General features: G+C 36.1%; 1 protein-coding gene across 1 annotated transcript in view; it reads right to left on the bottom strand.

The window, feature by feature from the left end:
- Positions 1 to 15,013, bottom strand: part of ALMS1 (ALMS1 centrosome and basal body associated protein) — a 223,181-nt gene that overhangs the window by 164,960 nt on the left and 43,208 nt on the right. Inside the window, exon 8 of the mRNA XM_042981739.1 lies at positions 14,746 to 14,905. Coding sequence (XP_042837673.1) covers positions 14,746 to 14,905 — 160 coding nt within the window. The remainder of the gene's footprint in view (positions 1 to 14,745; positions 14,906 to 15,013) is intronic.

Raw genomic sequence — 15,013 nt, 5'->3', positions numbered from 1 at the left:
TAAATAAAATAAAAAATGAAAAATGAAACATTACAACTTATATCACAGAAATGCAAAAAATCATAAATGACTTTCTACACTTTTACACCAACAAATCTGACAACCAAGAAGAAACATATAACCTACCAAGACTGAATCATGACAAAGGAGGAAATCTGAACAGACTAATTACTAGTAAGAGATTGAATCAGTAATCAAAAGTGTCCAAACTGGGGGTATAGCTCAGGTGTAGAGCATTTGACTGTAAAAGTGTCACACCAAAAAAAGGGCCAGAACCAGATGGCTTCACTGGTGAATTCTACTGAACATTCAAACAATCAATACCAATCTTTCTCTAACTCTTCCAAAAAATAAAAGGGAACCTTTCCAAACATCTGCTAGAAAGCCAGCATTACTCTGATGCCAAAACCAGATAAGGAAATTACAAAAAAGTAAAATTACAAGCCAATATCCCTAATGAACATAGATGCAAAAATCCTCAACAAAATATTAGCTGACGAAATTCAATAATACATTAAAAGAATCATAGGCAAGATCAAGTAGAATTTATTCCAGGAATGCAAGGATGGCTCAACATCTGCAAATCAATCAACATGCTACACCAATATTAACAAAATGAAGGATAAAAATCATGTAACCAGCTTAATAGATATAAAAAGCAACTGACAAAATTCAACACCCATTCATGATAAAAATTCTCAATAATGAAGGTGTAGACAGAATATACCTCAACATTATAAAGGCCACATACAATAAGCCCACAGCTAACAGCATACTCAACAGTGAAAAGCTGAAAGCTTTTCCTCTAAGATCAAGACAAGATAAGGGTTCCCACTCTCACCACTTTTATTCAACATAGTATTGGAAACCCTAGCCAGAGCAATTAGGCAATAAAACGGAAGAGAAAAACAGGCATCCAAATAGGAAAGGAAGAAGTAAAACTGTCTCTATTTGTAGATGGCATGCTATTACAAATGGAAACTCCTAAAGACTTCATCAATAAACTGTTAAAACTAATATATTCAGTAAAGTTGTAGGTTACAAAATTAACATACAAAATTGGTTATGTTTTTATACATTAACAAAGAACTATTAGAGAAATTAAGAACGCAATTCCATTTCTAATTACATTTAAAAAAATTTACTTAGAAATAAATTTAACCAGGGAGGTGAAAGATCTATGCATTACAAACTACAAGACATTGATGAAAGAAGCGAAAAGATCTACACATCTGAGAAGCTCAATCAACTCAATGTACAATAAACACAGAGATCCACACCAATACATAATCAAAATGCTGAAAGACTGAATATCTTGAAAGTAGCAAGAGAAAACAAATCACATACAGGGGAATGCTAATAAAATTAAGAGTTGACTTCTCATCAGAAACAACAAAGGCCGGAACACTGAAGGCATATTCAGAGTACTAAAAACAAAAAGACTGTCAACCAAGGATTCTAAACCCAGGAAACTACCTTTCAAAAGGATGAAATAAAACACTGCACAAAACTTATAAAGAACTTACCAAACTCAACACCCAAAAAAGCAAATAATCCAGTGAAGAACTGGGCAAAAGGCATGAACACACACTTTTCCAAAGAAAACATCCAGACGGCTAATAGACACATGAAAAAATGCTCAACATCACCCATCATCAGGCAAATACAAATCAAAACACAATGAGAAACCACCTCACACCTCAAAATGGCTAAAAGTAACAACTCAGGCAACAACAGATGTTCACGAGGATGCGGAGAAAGAGGAACTCTTTTGCACTGCTGGTGGTAATGCAAACTGGTGCAACCACTCTGGAAAACAGTATGGAGGTTTCTCAAAAAATTAAAATAGAACCACCATACAAACCAGAAATTACACTACTAGATTTATCCAAAGGATACAAAAATGCTGATTCAAAGGGGCACATGCACCCCAGTGTTTATAGCAGCACTATTGGCAATAGCCAAAGTACAGTAAGAGCCCAAATGTCCATTAACTGATGAATGGATAAAAAAGATGTGGTATATACACACAATGGAATATTACGCAGCGATCACAAAGAATGAAATCCAACCATCTGCAACAACATGGATGGAACTGGAGTGTATTATGCGAAGCTAAATAAGTCAGTCAGAGAAAGACAAATATATTCCACTCATACGTGGAATTTAAGAAACAAAACAGATGAACATAGGGGAAGGGAAGGAAAAATAAAATAAGATAAAAACAGAGAGGGAGACAAACCAGAAGAGACTCTTAAATACAGAAAACAAAGGGTTGCTGGTGGGGTGTTGGGTGGGGAAATGGGCTAAATGGGTGATGGGCATTAAGGAGGGTACTTGCTGGGATGAGCATTGGGTTGTTGTATTTAAATGATGAACCACTAAATTCTATTCCTAAAACAAATACTACACTATAAGTTAACTAACTTGGATTTAAATTTATTAAAAAATTTCAGTTACACAAAAACTGAGAGAATCTGTCGATAGAAACCATCATACGAGAAATACTAAAGGAATTCTTCAGGCTGAAACCAATTGACACCAGACAGTAAATTAAATTTACAAAACAAAAACAATGCTAGTACAGATAATTATATAGGTCATTTCAAAAAGAAAACATATTTGCGTATTTCTTTTCCCTTCTCTTAGCCGATTTTAAAAGCAATTTTACACAAAGCAGTATGCATATAACTCTAGCATTGGGGCTGTAATATATTGAAATGTAACATATCTGACAACATCAAAAGGAGGCAGGTGGGAGCAAAGCTGGAGAGGAGTAAGGAAAGGACACTTTCCTTTGGATGATAACAAATCCACAGGAACAAATAAAGAGAATAAAAAATGGTAAATTAGAAAATTAATTAATAAGCTCTATAAATACTTGCTCCCCTTCTCTAAGCTTGTTAAAAATACATAAAATTATGTAAACAGGTATAACAATATAACAATGTATTCTTGTGTTTGTAACACATATAGGTGTAATATGTATAGCAATTATAGCAGAGGGAAAAGAGGGAATAGAGCTATACGAGAGTAATGTCTCTGTATCACACTACAATTAAGTTAGTAGAAATCAGGTATATATTCTAAGATAAATTTTATAAGCCCTAGAGCAACCACTACAACATAAATTTAAAAATTAGCTAGAAAATCATTAAAGAAATTCACATGTCACACTAGAAAATATTCACTAAATGTAATAAAAAGCAGTAAAGGTGGAAAAGAACAACAAAAAGACATGAAACATGGAAAACAAAAAGTAAACCCAACAAATGCACATCCAATCTTAATCCATGACACTGAATGTAAATTGATTAAACAATCACATCAAAAGGCAAAGATTGTCAGATCTACATTTAAACACACACACACACACACACACACACACACACACGATCCAACTACAAGCTGTTTACAAGAGATAGACTTTAGACCCAAAAATCCAAATGTACTGAAGAGATGAAAAACATCTACTGTACAAGCAGCAAGTGTAAGAACTGAAATGCCTATACTGACCTAAGACAAAATAGACCTTAAAACAAAAAATGTTACAAAAATTAAAGAAAGACCATTTATAACAACAAAAGGTCAATTCATAAGGAATGTATAACAATTATAAACATAAATGCACTTAATATCATAGTCTCAAATATATAAAGCAAATATGACAGAAAAAATGATAAAACAGACAAACAATAATAGAGACTTCAATATCCTACTTTTGAAAATGGAGAAAACAACTAGGCAGAAGATCAACAAGGATACAGAAGACTTGCACACTATAAACTCCTGGAACTAAGAGACATGTATAGAACATACCACCTAACAATAGAAGAATGCACATCCTTCTCAAGAGTAACCATACATTCTACAGAATAACCTATACACTAAAACATAAAAACAAGCCTCAATAAAATTTAAATGAACTGAAATCATGTAAAACATGTGTTCTCCAACATAAATAGAATCAAATGAGACATTAATAACAAAAGGAAATTTACAAATACATGGAAATGAAATGAGATATTCCCAAATAACCAAGGGGTCAATAAAAACAAATTGCAATAGAAATTAAACATATTTTAGATGAATTAAAACAAAAACACAACAAACCAAAACTATGAGTAGATTGCTAAAGTTGTGCTTAGAAATTTATCAGTGTGAACACCTATATCAAAAAGAAAGATCTCACTCCATGCTCCTGGATAGGAAGAATATTGTTAAAATGTCGATACCACCCAAAGCAATCTATATATTCAATGCAATCCCTATCAAAGTAACACCAGCATTCTTCACAGCGCTAGAACAAATAATCCTAAAATTTGTATGGAACCAGAAAAGACCCCGAATAGCCAAAGCAATCTTGAGAAAGAAAACCAAAGCAGGTGGCATCACAATCCTGGACTTCAAGCCATCCTACAAAGCTGTAATCATCAAGACAGTATGGTATTGGCACAAGAACAGACACTCAGATCAATGGAACAGAATAGAGAACCCAGAAATGGACCCACAAACATATGGCCAACTAATCTTTGACAAAGCAGGAAAGAATATCCAATGGAATAAAGACAGTCTCTTCAGCAAGTGGTGCTGGGAAAACTGCAGAAAAATGAACCTGGACCACTTTCTTTTTTTTTTTCTCTCTTTTTTTTTTTTAACGTTTATTTATTTTTGAGACAGAGAGAGACAGAGCATGAACGGGGGAGGGTCAGAGAGAGGGAGACACAGAATCCGAAACAGGCTCCAGGCTCTGAGCTGTCAGCACAGAGCCCGACGCGGGGCTCGAACTCATGGACCGCAAGATCATGACATGAGCTGAAGTCGGCCGCTTAACCAACTGAGCCAACCAAGCACCGCAGAACCTGGACCACTTTCTTACATCATACACAAAAATAAACTCAAAATGGATGAAAGACCTCAATGTCAGACAGGAAGCCATCAAAACCCTCGAGGAGAAAGCAGGCAAAAACCTCTTTGATCTTGGCTGCATCCAACTTCTTACTCAATATGTCTCCGGAGGCAAGGGGAACAAAACCAAAAATGAACTACTGGGACCTCATCAAAATAAAAAGCTTCTGCACAGCGAAGGAAACAATCAGCAAAACTAAAAGGCAACCGACAGAATGGGAAAAGATACTTGCAAATGACATATCCGATAAAGGGTTAGTATCCAAAGAACTTATCAAACTCAACACCCAAAAAACAAATAATCCACTGAAGAAATGAGCAAAAGACATGAATAGACACTTCTCCAAAGAAGACATCCAGATGTCTTCAACTGACACATGAAAAAATGCTTAACATCACTCATCATCAGGGAAATACAAATCAAAACCACAATGAGATACCACCTCACACCTGCCAGAATGGCTAACATTAACAACGCAGGCAACAACAGATGTTGGCGAGGATGTGGAGAAAGAGGATCTCTTTTGCACTGCTGGTGGGAATGCAAGCCGGTGCAGCCACTCTGGAAAATAGTATGGAGGTTCCTCAAAAAACTAAAAATAGAACTACCCTACGACCCAGCAATTGCACTACTAGGCATTTATCCACGAAATACAGGTGTGCTGTTTTGAAGGGACACATGCACCCCCATGTTTATAGCAGCACTATCAACAATAGCCAAAGTATGGAAAGAGCCCAAATGTCCATCGATGGATGAATGGATAAAGAAAATGTGGTGTGTATACACACACACACACACACACACACACACACACACATATATATACAATGGAGTATTACTCGGCAATCAAAAAGAATGAAATCTTGCCATTTGCAGCTACGTGGATGGAACTAGAGGGTATTATGCTGAGCGAAATTAAAGACAAATATCATATGACTTTACTCACTGAGGACTTTAAGAGACAAACCAGATGAACATAAGGGAAGGGAAACAAAAATAACATAAAAACAGGGAGGAGGACAAAACAGAAGAGACTCATAAATATGGAGAACAAACTGAGGGTTACTGGATGGGTTGTGGGAGGGGGGATGGGATAAATGGGTAAGGGGCATCAAGGAATCTACTCCTGAAATCATTGTTGCACTATATGCTAACTAATTTGGATATAAATTTTAAAAAATAAAAAATAAAATTAAAAAAAAGAAAGATCTCAAATCAATAACCTATTCTTTTATCTTAAGAAACAGTAAAGAGCCCAAACTAAAACTGAAGTGTGAAAGGAAGGAAAAAATAAAGGCAAAAAGGAAATAAATGAAACAGAGATTTAATTTTTTTTTCATTTATTTTTGAGAGAGAGAGAGAGAGAGAGAGAGAGAGAGAGAGAGAGAGAGAGAGAGAAAGGCAGAGAGAGGGAGGCATGGCATCCGAAGCAGGCTCCCGACTCTGAGCTGTCAGCACAGGGACCAATGCAGGCTCAAACCCATGAGCTGTGTGATCATGACCTGAGCTGAAGTTGGTCACTTAACCAACTGAGCCACCCAGGCGCCCCTGAAGCAGAGATTTAAAAATAGAGAAAAACAGGTCAGAAAAAGTAGAGGAACAAAAGTTTATTTCCTTGAAAAGATGAACATAATTGACAAAATTTAGCTAGACTCACCAAAAAAAGAGAAAGAAAAAGAAAACTCAAATTATCAAAATCAGGAATGAAAGAAGGGATATTACTACCAATTTAACAAAATAAAAAGGAGTAACTAGGCCAGGCAGCTTTACAGTTGAGTTTCATCTAATAAAAACTAATACCAACCCTTTACAAACTCTTCCAAAAACTAGAAGAGACAATGCTTCTCATCTCAACTTGTGACAGTAGTATTACCCTTGTATCAAAACCCAATTAACAACAAAAATCACAAAAAAAATCTATACGCCAATACCTCTATGAATATAAACACAAAACTCCTCAAAAAAAAATTACTAACAAAACAAATCCAAAAATATGTAAAAAGGATTGTATGCCATAACCAAATGGCACATATAACCAAGAATGCAAGGTTGGTTCAACATATGAAAATTAATTACCGATGCACCTTATTATTAGAATATAGGGCAAAAACCATATGATCATCATAAAAGAGGCAGAAAAAACATTTGACAAAATCTAACACCTTTAACATGGTAAATACGCTCTAAAAACTTCAAATAAAAGGGAACTTCCTCAACCTGATAAAGAGCATCTACAGAAATCCCACAGCTAACATCATACTTAATGATAAAAGACTTCATACCTCTCCACAAAGACCAGGACAAGACAAGGATGTCTGTTCTTGCCACTTCAATGCAACATTGTACTGAAGGTTCAGAGCAATTGGGAAATGAAATATATAAAAGGCACACATGGAGGGGCGCCTGGGTGGCGCAGTCGGTTAAGCGTCCGGCTTCAGCCAGGTCACGATCTCACGGTCCGTGAGTTTGAGCCCCGCGTCGGGCTCTGGGCTGATGGCTCGGAGCCTGGAGCCTGTTTCCGATTCTGTGTCTCCCTCTCTCTCTGTGCCTCCCCCGTTCATGCTCTGTCTCTCTCTGTCCCAAAAATAAAATAAATGTTGAAAAAAAAAAAAAAAAAAAAAAATTTAAAAAAAAAAAAAAAAAGGCACACATGGAAAGAAAGAAGACTACATTTGCAGATGACATGGTCATGTATATAAAGAAATCCACACACAAAAAAATTAAAGATAATAAACAAATAGTTCAGCACGACTGCAGCTATAAAATTAACATAGAAAATTCAACACTAGCAAGGAATATTCCCAAAGTGAAATTAAGAAAACAATTTTTCAATAACAACAAAAAGATTAAAATACAGAGTTAATTTAACAAAGAAGTACAAGACTTGTACCCTGAAAACTACAAATATTGTTGAAAGAAATGAAGAAAACCTAAATCCCAGAAAGATGTCCCATATTTATAGGTCAAAGTATTTAATATAAGATGGCATAGTCCCAAATAAAGGAAAGACCACCTATGTTCACAGATCAAAAACTTTAATATTATTATGATGGCAATACTCCCAAACCAGATCTACACATTCAACACAATCTGACTCTACTACAATATGGATGAACTTTCAAAACATTATTCTAAGTAAAATAAGCCAGTCACAAAAAGACAAATACTGTATGAGTCCACTTATATGAGGTATCTAGAGTAGTCAAATTGAGAAACAAAAAGTAGAATGATAGTTGACTAACAGTGGGGGAAATGGGGAACTGCTGTTTAATACTAACAGTTTCAGTTTTACAAGTTTTGTGGATGGATGACAGTAATATTTATACAATGTGAATATTTAACACCATTGCACTATATTCTTAAAAGTGGTTAAGATGGCAAATTTTATATTATGTGTATTTTACCACTACTAAAAGTATTAATTTTTTAAAAGGAAAAAAAAAAAAAACCAATAAAGTGGACTTCATCAAAATTCAAAACTATATGCTGTGATTAATACCATCAAGTAAGTGAACAGACATCCCACAGAGTCGGAGGAAATTTTTGCAAATAACATATCTGATAAAGGACTTGTACCCAGAATACATAAAGAACTCTTACAACTTCATATTAAAAAACAATAAATAACCCAGTTAAGAAGTAAGTATCTGAATAGACACTTCTCCAAAGATATACAAATGGGTTATAAACACAAGAAAAAAATGCTCAATATCATTAACAACTAGGAAAAGGTAAATCAAAATCACAATAAGATACCACTTCATATCCACCAGAATGGCTATAATCAAAAAGACAGAAAGTAACAAGTGTTGTTGAAGATGTGGAGAAATTGGAACCCTCATAATGCTAATGGCAAAGTAATATGTTGCACATTTTGGAAAACAGTTCAGCAGTTCTTTGAAATATTAAAACACTGTTACTATAAAACCCGTAATTCCACTCCTAGATATATATCAAAGAGAAAGGAAGATATACATATACACAAAAACATGTACATGAATGTTCACAGCTGTATTGTTCACAACAGCCAAAAATGGAAAAAGACCCAAATGCCCATCGACTGATAAATGGGTGAACAAAATGTGACATTATCTATATAATTGTGTAATTAATTACTTGATAATAAAAAAGGAGTATCGATACATACTATAAAATGGATAAATCTTGAAAACATACTCAAAAGAAGTTTCTCACAAAAGATCACATGCTGTATGATTTAATTTATATGAAAATGTCCAGAATAGACAAATTTATGGGCACAGTAGATTAGTGGTTGCCTAGATTGCCTAAGGCTGAGGGAGGTGTGGAATGGGGACTAAGTACAAACAGGTACAGGGTACCTAGGGTATAAAAATATTTTAAAATTAGAGTGTAGTGAGGATGGTTACCAGAGATGAGGTAGGGAGACGAAAGGGACCAAGCAGGGCACTTGTGATGAGCACAGGATGATACATGCAGTGTTGAATCACTATATTGTGCACCTGAAACTAACAATACACTGTATGTTAACAAACTGGAATTTAAATAAAAACTTTAAAAAATAAATAAAAATAAAATTAGACTGTAGTGATGTTTGCACAACATAGTGAACTGGATACCTTAAATGGGTGAAATGTATTGCATATGAATTACATCTCAAAAAAGCTGTTTTTAAAAAAAGCTAATGACAGATGGTTTCAATTTCCATTCTAAATATATCATTTCTCCTTCCAAAGCTCTAGCTTAGTTGCTCTTATTATATATTTTAATAGTTTTTAAAAAAGAGAATTTTCTTGTCCAACACATAAAGAGCTTAGAAGTCACTCACATCTGCACCAGAAAAGAGCTGAACAAACTGAAAATCAAAACTCTTAAATCCATCAGAGAACTGAGTTCACAGGATAAACAACTGTTCTGAAAACCAAAGAGACAAATAAAAAGAATCAGAGAGGGATTAATATTAAGGGAGCAGAAGGCACTGGAACCAAAAATGGGCAGGAAAAATTAAACTGTAATTAACCAACTGCTAGAGGCTAAGCATGAACTCACTTTAGAGAGAAAAACTCCTTGGGGTGGGTGTCTGGGTGGTTAGGTTAAGGTCCAACTTCAGCTCAGATCATGATCTCATGGTTCGTGAGTTTAAGCACCACATCAGGCTCTCTGCAGTCAGTGCAGAGCCCACTTCGGCCTCAGTCTCCCCCTCTCTCTGCCCCTTTCCCCCCACTCTCTCTCTCAAAAAAAAGAGTAAACAATTAAAAACAAAAAACAAACAAACAAACAAACAAACAAAACCAAAAAAACAAAACTCCAAAGCCGAGGGAGGACTCTATATTTTCATGAGCTTTACTTCCAGGGGCCCCACAAGGTTCCCAAGATGAAGATGGGACAAAAATACCCTCATACTCTTGGCACAGGGAATGGTAAAGTAACCATTTTAGAAAAAGCCTGGAGCCTTCTGTTTTCCATAATAGAGTGATCTCAGGGGAAACTACATTATCAGAGCCTGACTGCCTAGGTTTTACCTGAGTTAAACCAACCTGGAAGAAGGGAAACACCCAACTCTAGCCCCACCCCACCCCCAAGCCTTCCTGTTTCACCTAAGGAGAGGAAAAACGCTAAGAATAGCACTTGTAAAAGTAATAGCCTAGGGATATAGGCTCACTAAAAGACTGACACCTAATCAGAGGATTATTATAATGAAACCTCTCCCCTCCACGCCTTACCACTAGATCAATAAGGCTCCTCTATAATAACAAGAAATTACAAATGATAGAATGGAAGCAAGGCTCAGACTCTATTTAAGGAGTGTCAAAGGAAACCAAAAGACAACAGAGGAGACAAAAAACAAAGACACCAGAGGAAATTTTACTGGCTGACAACAGTTACAGCAAACATTAATACTGCCTAACTTTTAGTCAGTAAACTAAAGCCTCACATCTAAGGCCTATTTACCTTAGTTCTTTTCCCTAATACCTCAAGCACAGTGTTTAACAAAAAATTATAAGGCATGTTATAAGACAAAAAACAGTCTGAAGAGACTAAGCAAGCAACAGAATCTGACTCAGATATGGCAGAGATTTTGGAATTATGCGACCAGGAATTTTCAATAACTGTAACTAATATGCTGAAAGCTCTAATAGAAAAAGTGGACAAAATTCAAGAAGAGATGAGTGATATAAGCAGAGAGATGGAAACCCTAATAAAGAATCAAAAAGACATGACAGGGATGCCTGAGTGCCTCGGCAGGTTGAGGATCTGACTTCAGCTCAGGGTCATGATCTCACAGTTTGTGGGTTCAAGCCCCGCATCAAGCTTTGCTCTCACAGGGTAGACCTTGCTTCAGATTCTCTGTCTCCCTCTCTCTGTCAAAAGTAAACATAAAAAATTATTTAAAAATTTTTAAAAAAAGAAATGATAGAAATCAAAAACAGCGTAACAGAAATGAAGGATGCCTTTGATGGGCTCATCAGTAGGCTGGACATGCCAAGGAACGAATCAGTGAATTTTAACAGTAGGTCAATAGAAACTTCCCAAACTGAAATGTAAAGTGGGGAGAAAAAAACACAACCCCAGAACAGAATGTCCTTAACAGAACTTAAGGCCAATTTCAAAGGATATAAAGGCAAAAATGAGGTGGTATAGACTGTAACCTGAGAATGCTTTACCAAACCATGCTATAATCTGTAAAAGAGAACCCAAAAAGACATTTTTAGAAATGATTCCCTTCTCAAATCCTATAGTGGTCCTCATGTTTGAGACCAGGACAGAAATGATCTGGGACTCTCAGATAGTTCTGACATCACAATTATTGCTGATAAAATTAGAGGATATTTGAGGCCAGTCATTTCAACTATGCTCATCACTAAAATCCCTGGTCCAAACAAAGGCCAACATTGCCAGTCTCCTGTCCCCACATTCTATTACTGCTCTATTTTCTTATCTTGGTTCCTCTCACTATTTATTCCTCCCTCCCAATTTTTCTTCTGTACTCTTCTGTACTCTTTGAAACAATCTTTCTCAAATTTTTCAACTTTCTGTCTTGAAAAAAAAAAAAAGAAACTTTATTTTCCCCTTGTTAATACTACTGCCATTTCAGCCCTCTTCCATACACCATGACTCTGGAAACAAGGAGAGATGGAAGTGGCATTTAACTACTTGTCACAATGATTTACCATTATTTTCCATATTTCTCAAATAAAAAAAAAAAAAGAAAGAAAAGAAAACCTTTTTGAGGCTTAGGCTACACACAACTTCTCTACCATCCTTCATCTATCACTTTTTCTTGCAACTCCCAGTCCCTCCCATTCATTTTTTGAAGACTTCAAGGTCCACAGATTTTCCCTAATAACCAAATCCCATATTAACCAGAAAATAATTAAACATAACTAACTAATTCAATAAGCTAGCCTCAAAATCACAACCTACTTTCTATCCTAGTGATTTTTATTCAGTTTCAACTATCCAATCCCAGGGCCATGCAACAGATCCAGTCACCCTTCAAACTGATCCCCATTTAAATGTACCACCTCATGGCACAAAAACAGACACTCAGATCAATGGAACAGAATAGAAAACCCAGAAATGGACTCACAAACGTATGGCCAACTAATCTTTGACAAAGCAGGAAAGAATATCCAATGGAATAAAGACAGTCTCTTCAGCAAGTGGTGCTGGGAAAACTGGACAGCGACATGCAGAAAAATGAACCTGCACCACTTTCTTACATCATACACAAAAATAAACTCAAAATGGATGAAAGACCTCAATGTCAGACAGGAAGCCATCAAAACCCTCGAGGAGAAAGCAGGCAAAAACCTCTTTGATCTTGGCTGCATCCAACTTCTTACTCAATATGTCTCCGGAGGCAAGGGGAACAAAACCAAAAATGAACTACTGGACCTCATCAAAATAAAAAGCTTCTGCACAGCGAAGGAAACAATCAGCAAAATTAAAAGGCAACTGACAGAACGGGAAAAGATATTTGCAAATGACATATCCGATAAAGGGTTAGTATCCAAAATCTATAAAGAACTTATCAAACTCAACACCCAAAAAATAAATAATCCACTGAAGAAATGGGCAAAAGACATGAATAGACACTTCTCCAAAGAAGACATCCAGATGTCTTCAACTGACACATGAAAAAATGCTTAACATCACTCATCATCAGGGAAATACAAATCAAAACCACAATGAGATACCACCTCACACCTGCCAGAATGGCTAACATTAACAACGCAGGCAACAACAGATGTTGGCGAGGATGTGGAGAAAGAGGATCTCTTTTGCACTGCTGGTGGGAATGCAAGCCGGTGCAGCCACTCTGGAAAATAGTATGGAGGTTCCTCAAAAAACTAAAAATAGAACTACCCTACGACCCAGCAATTGCACTACTAGGCATTTATCCACGAAATACAGGTGTGCTGTTTTGAAGGGACACATGCACCCCCATGTTTATAGCAGCACTATCAACAATAGCCAAAGTATGGAAAGAGCCCAAACGTCCATCGATGGATGAATGGATAAAGAAAATGTGGTATATGTACGCACGCGTGCACGCACACACACGCACACACACACACACACACACACACACACACACACACACACACACAATGGAGTATTACTTGGCAATCAAAAAGAATGAAATCTTGCCATTTGCAGCTACGTGGATGGAACTAGAGGGTATTATGCTGAGCGAAATTAGAGAAAGACAAATATCATATGACTTCACTCATATGAGGACTTTAAGAGACAAAACAGATGAACATAAGGGAAGGGAAGCAAAAATAACATAATAACAGGCAGGGGGTGACAAAACATAAGAGACTCTTAAACATGGAGAACAAACAGAGGATTACTGGATGGGTTGTGGGAGGGGGGTGGGCTAAATGGGTAAAGGGCATTAAGGAATCTACTCCTGAAATCATTGTTGGACTATATGCTAACTTGGATGTAAATTAAAAAGTAAATAAATAGATAAATAAAAATAAATAAATAAATAAATAAATAAATAAATGTACCACCTCAATCTGACCAAAATTACCTATTATTCTAGCTCTTTCCATAAATATATCCACCTCATCTATTCAACTTCATAAATAAATCACTGTACCTTCTACTTTCTCCAATAACTCTTGTGGTTTTTCTTCTCTCTCTCTCCAAGCAGGCTGAAACCAAGGTGATCAACTCTTACTGATTCCCTTCCACTGCTTTCCATCTATCACATCCACCCAATCAATAAATCCCTCAACCAGAGATCAATCCTATAACTCACCTTCTGTAGTCCTTTAGCAGACAAAGATCAGAGATTCTATTAAGGCTGACAACTTTACAAAATCATCTCCCACCTCAGCTGACTTCTCAGAACTATCTGCCAATTCTTCTGCTTGCCCTTGGTCAGCTCCAACCCCTATTCACTTTAACGTAAATTCTGAACCTGCACCAAGCCACTCACCTCAAACCTCCAACCCTTCTTTACCACTTCCTGCTTCCCTCAGCAGATAATCTTGCTTTCTACCTCAAAAGTGATTTCTCAGTTTCCTCTCTACAAACTTATTTGGATCCACTCTTCTCTTGTGCTCAATTAGTTTCTTTTTTCCCTTCAAGTCACAAAAAGGAATACAGAAATAAACTGACTCTAATATCAGACTCCTCCATGTAATTCAGTTCTAAACACTGTCATAAAGAATGCAATGAAAAATCAAATGGTTCATCCAATAAAAGATCTGGGGATTTAAATACACTTATTTCAAAGTTAACATTATTGCAGGAGCTCAAAATTAAAAAATTAGCCATAGCATGATATTTTTAACAAGCTAGCCATAAGAACACCCAATATCTCCTCTTCTACATACCTGCTAAATGTTTGAGAGTCTTTTGCACAGTGTCGGGAGATACCCTCAACATTCTGAGATCTGAATAGTGATACTCCAACTCTCTGGTTAGCTCATGAGGAACAAATGGAGGCAATACAGATGAAAAAGACTGATTAATGTCCGTATTGGAATGATCTACCTATAAAAAGAGGTAAAATTTTAAGAAAATAACATTAATTTTAGACTTCATCTGATAAAAAAACAAACCTAATTTTCATGAAAATGAATACTAAACAGTTATGCCAGT

This window comes from Panthera tigris, chromosome A3, assembly GCF_018350195.1.
Source record: "Panthera tigris isolate Pti1 chromosome A3, P.tigris_Pti1_mat1.1, whole genome shotgun sequence".
Taxonomy (NCBI): Eukaryota; Metazoa; Chordata; class Mammalia; order Carnivora; family Felidae; genus Panthera; species Panthera tigris.
The sequence above is the reverse complement of the archived record's forward strand: the minus strand, read 5'-3'. Positions and strand labels throughout refer to the sequence as shown.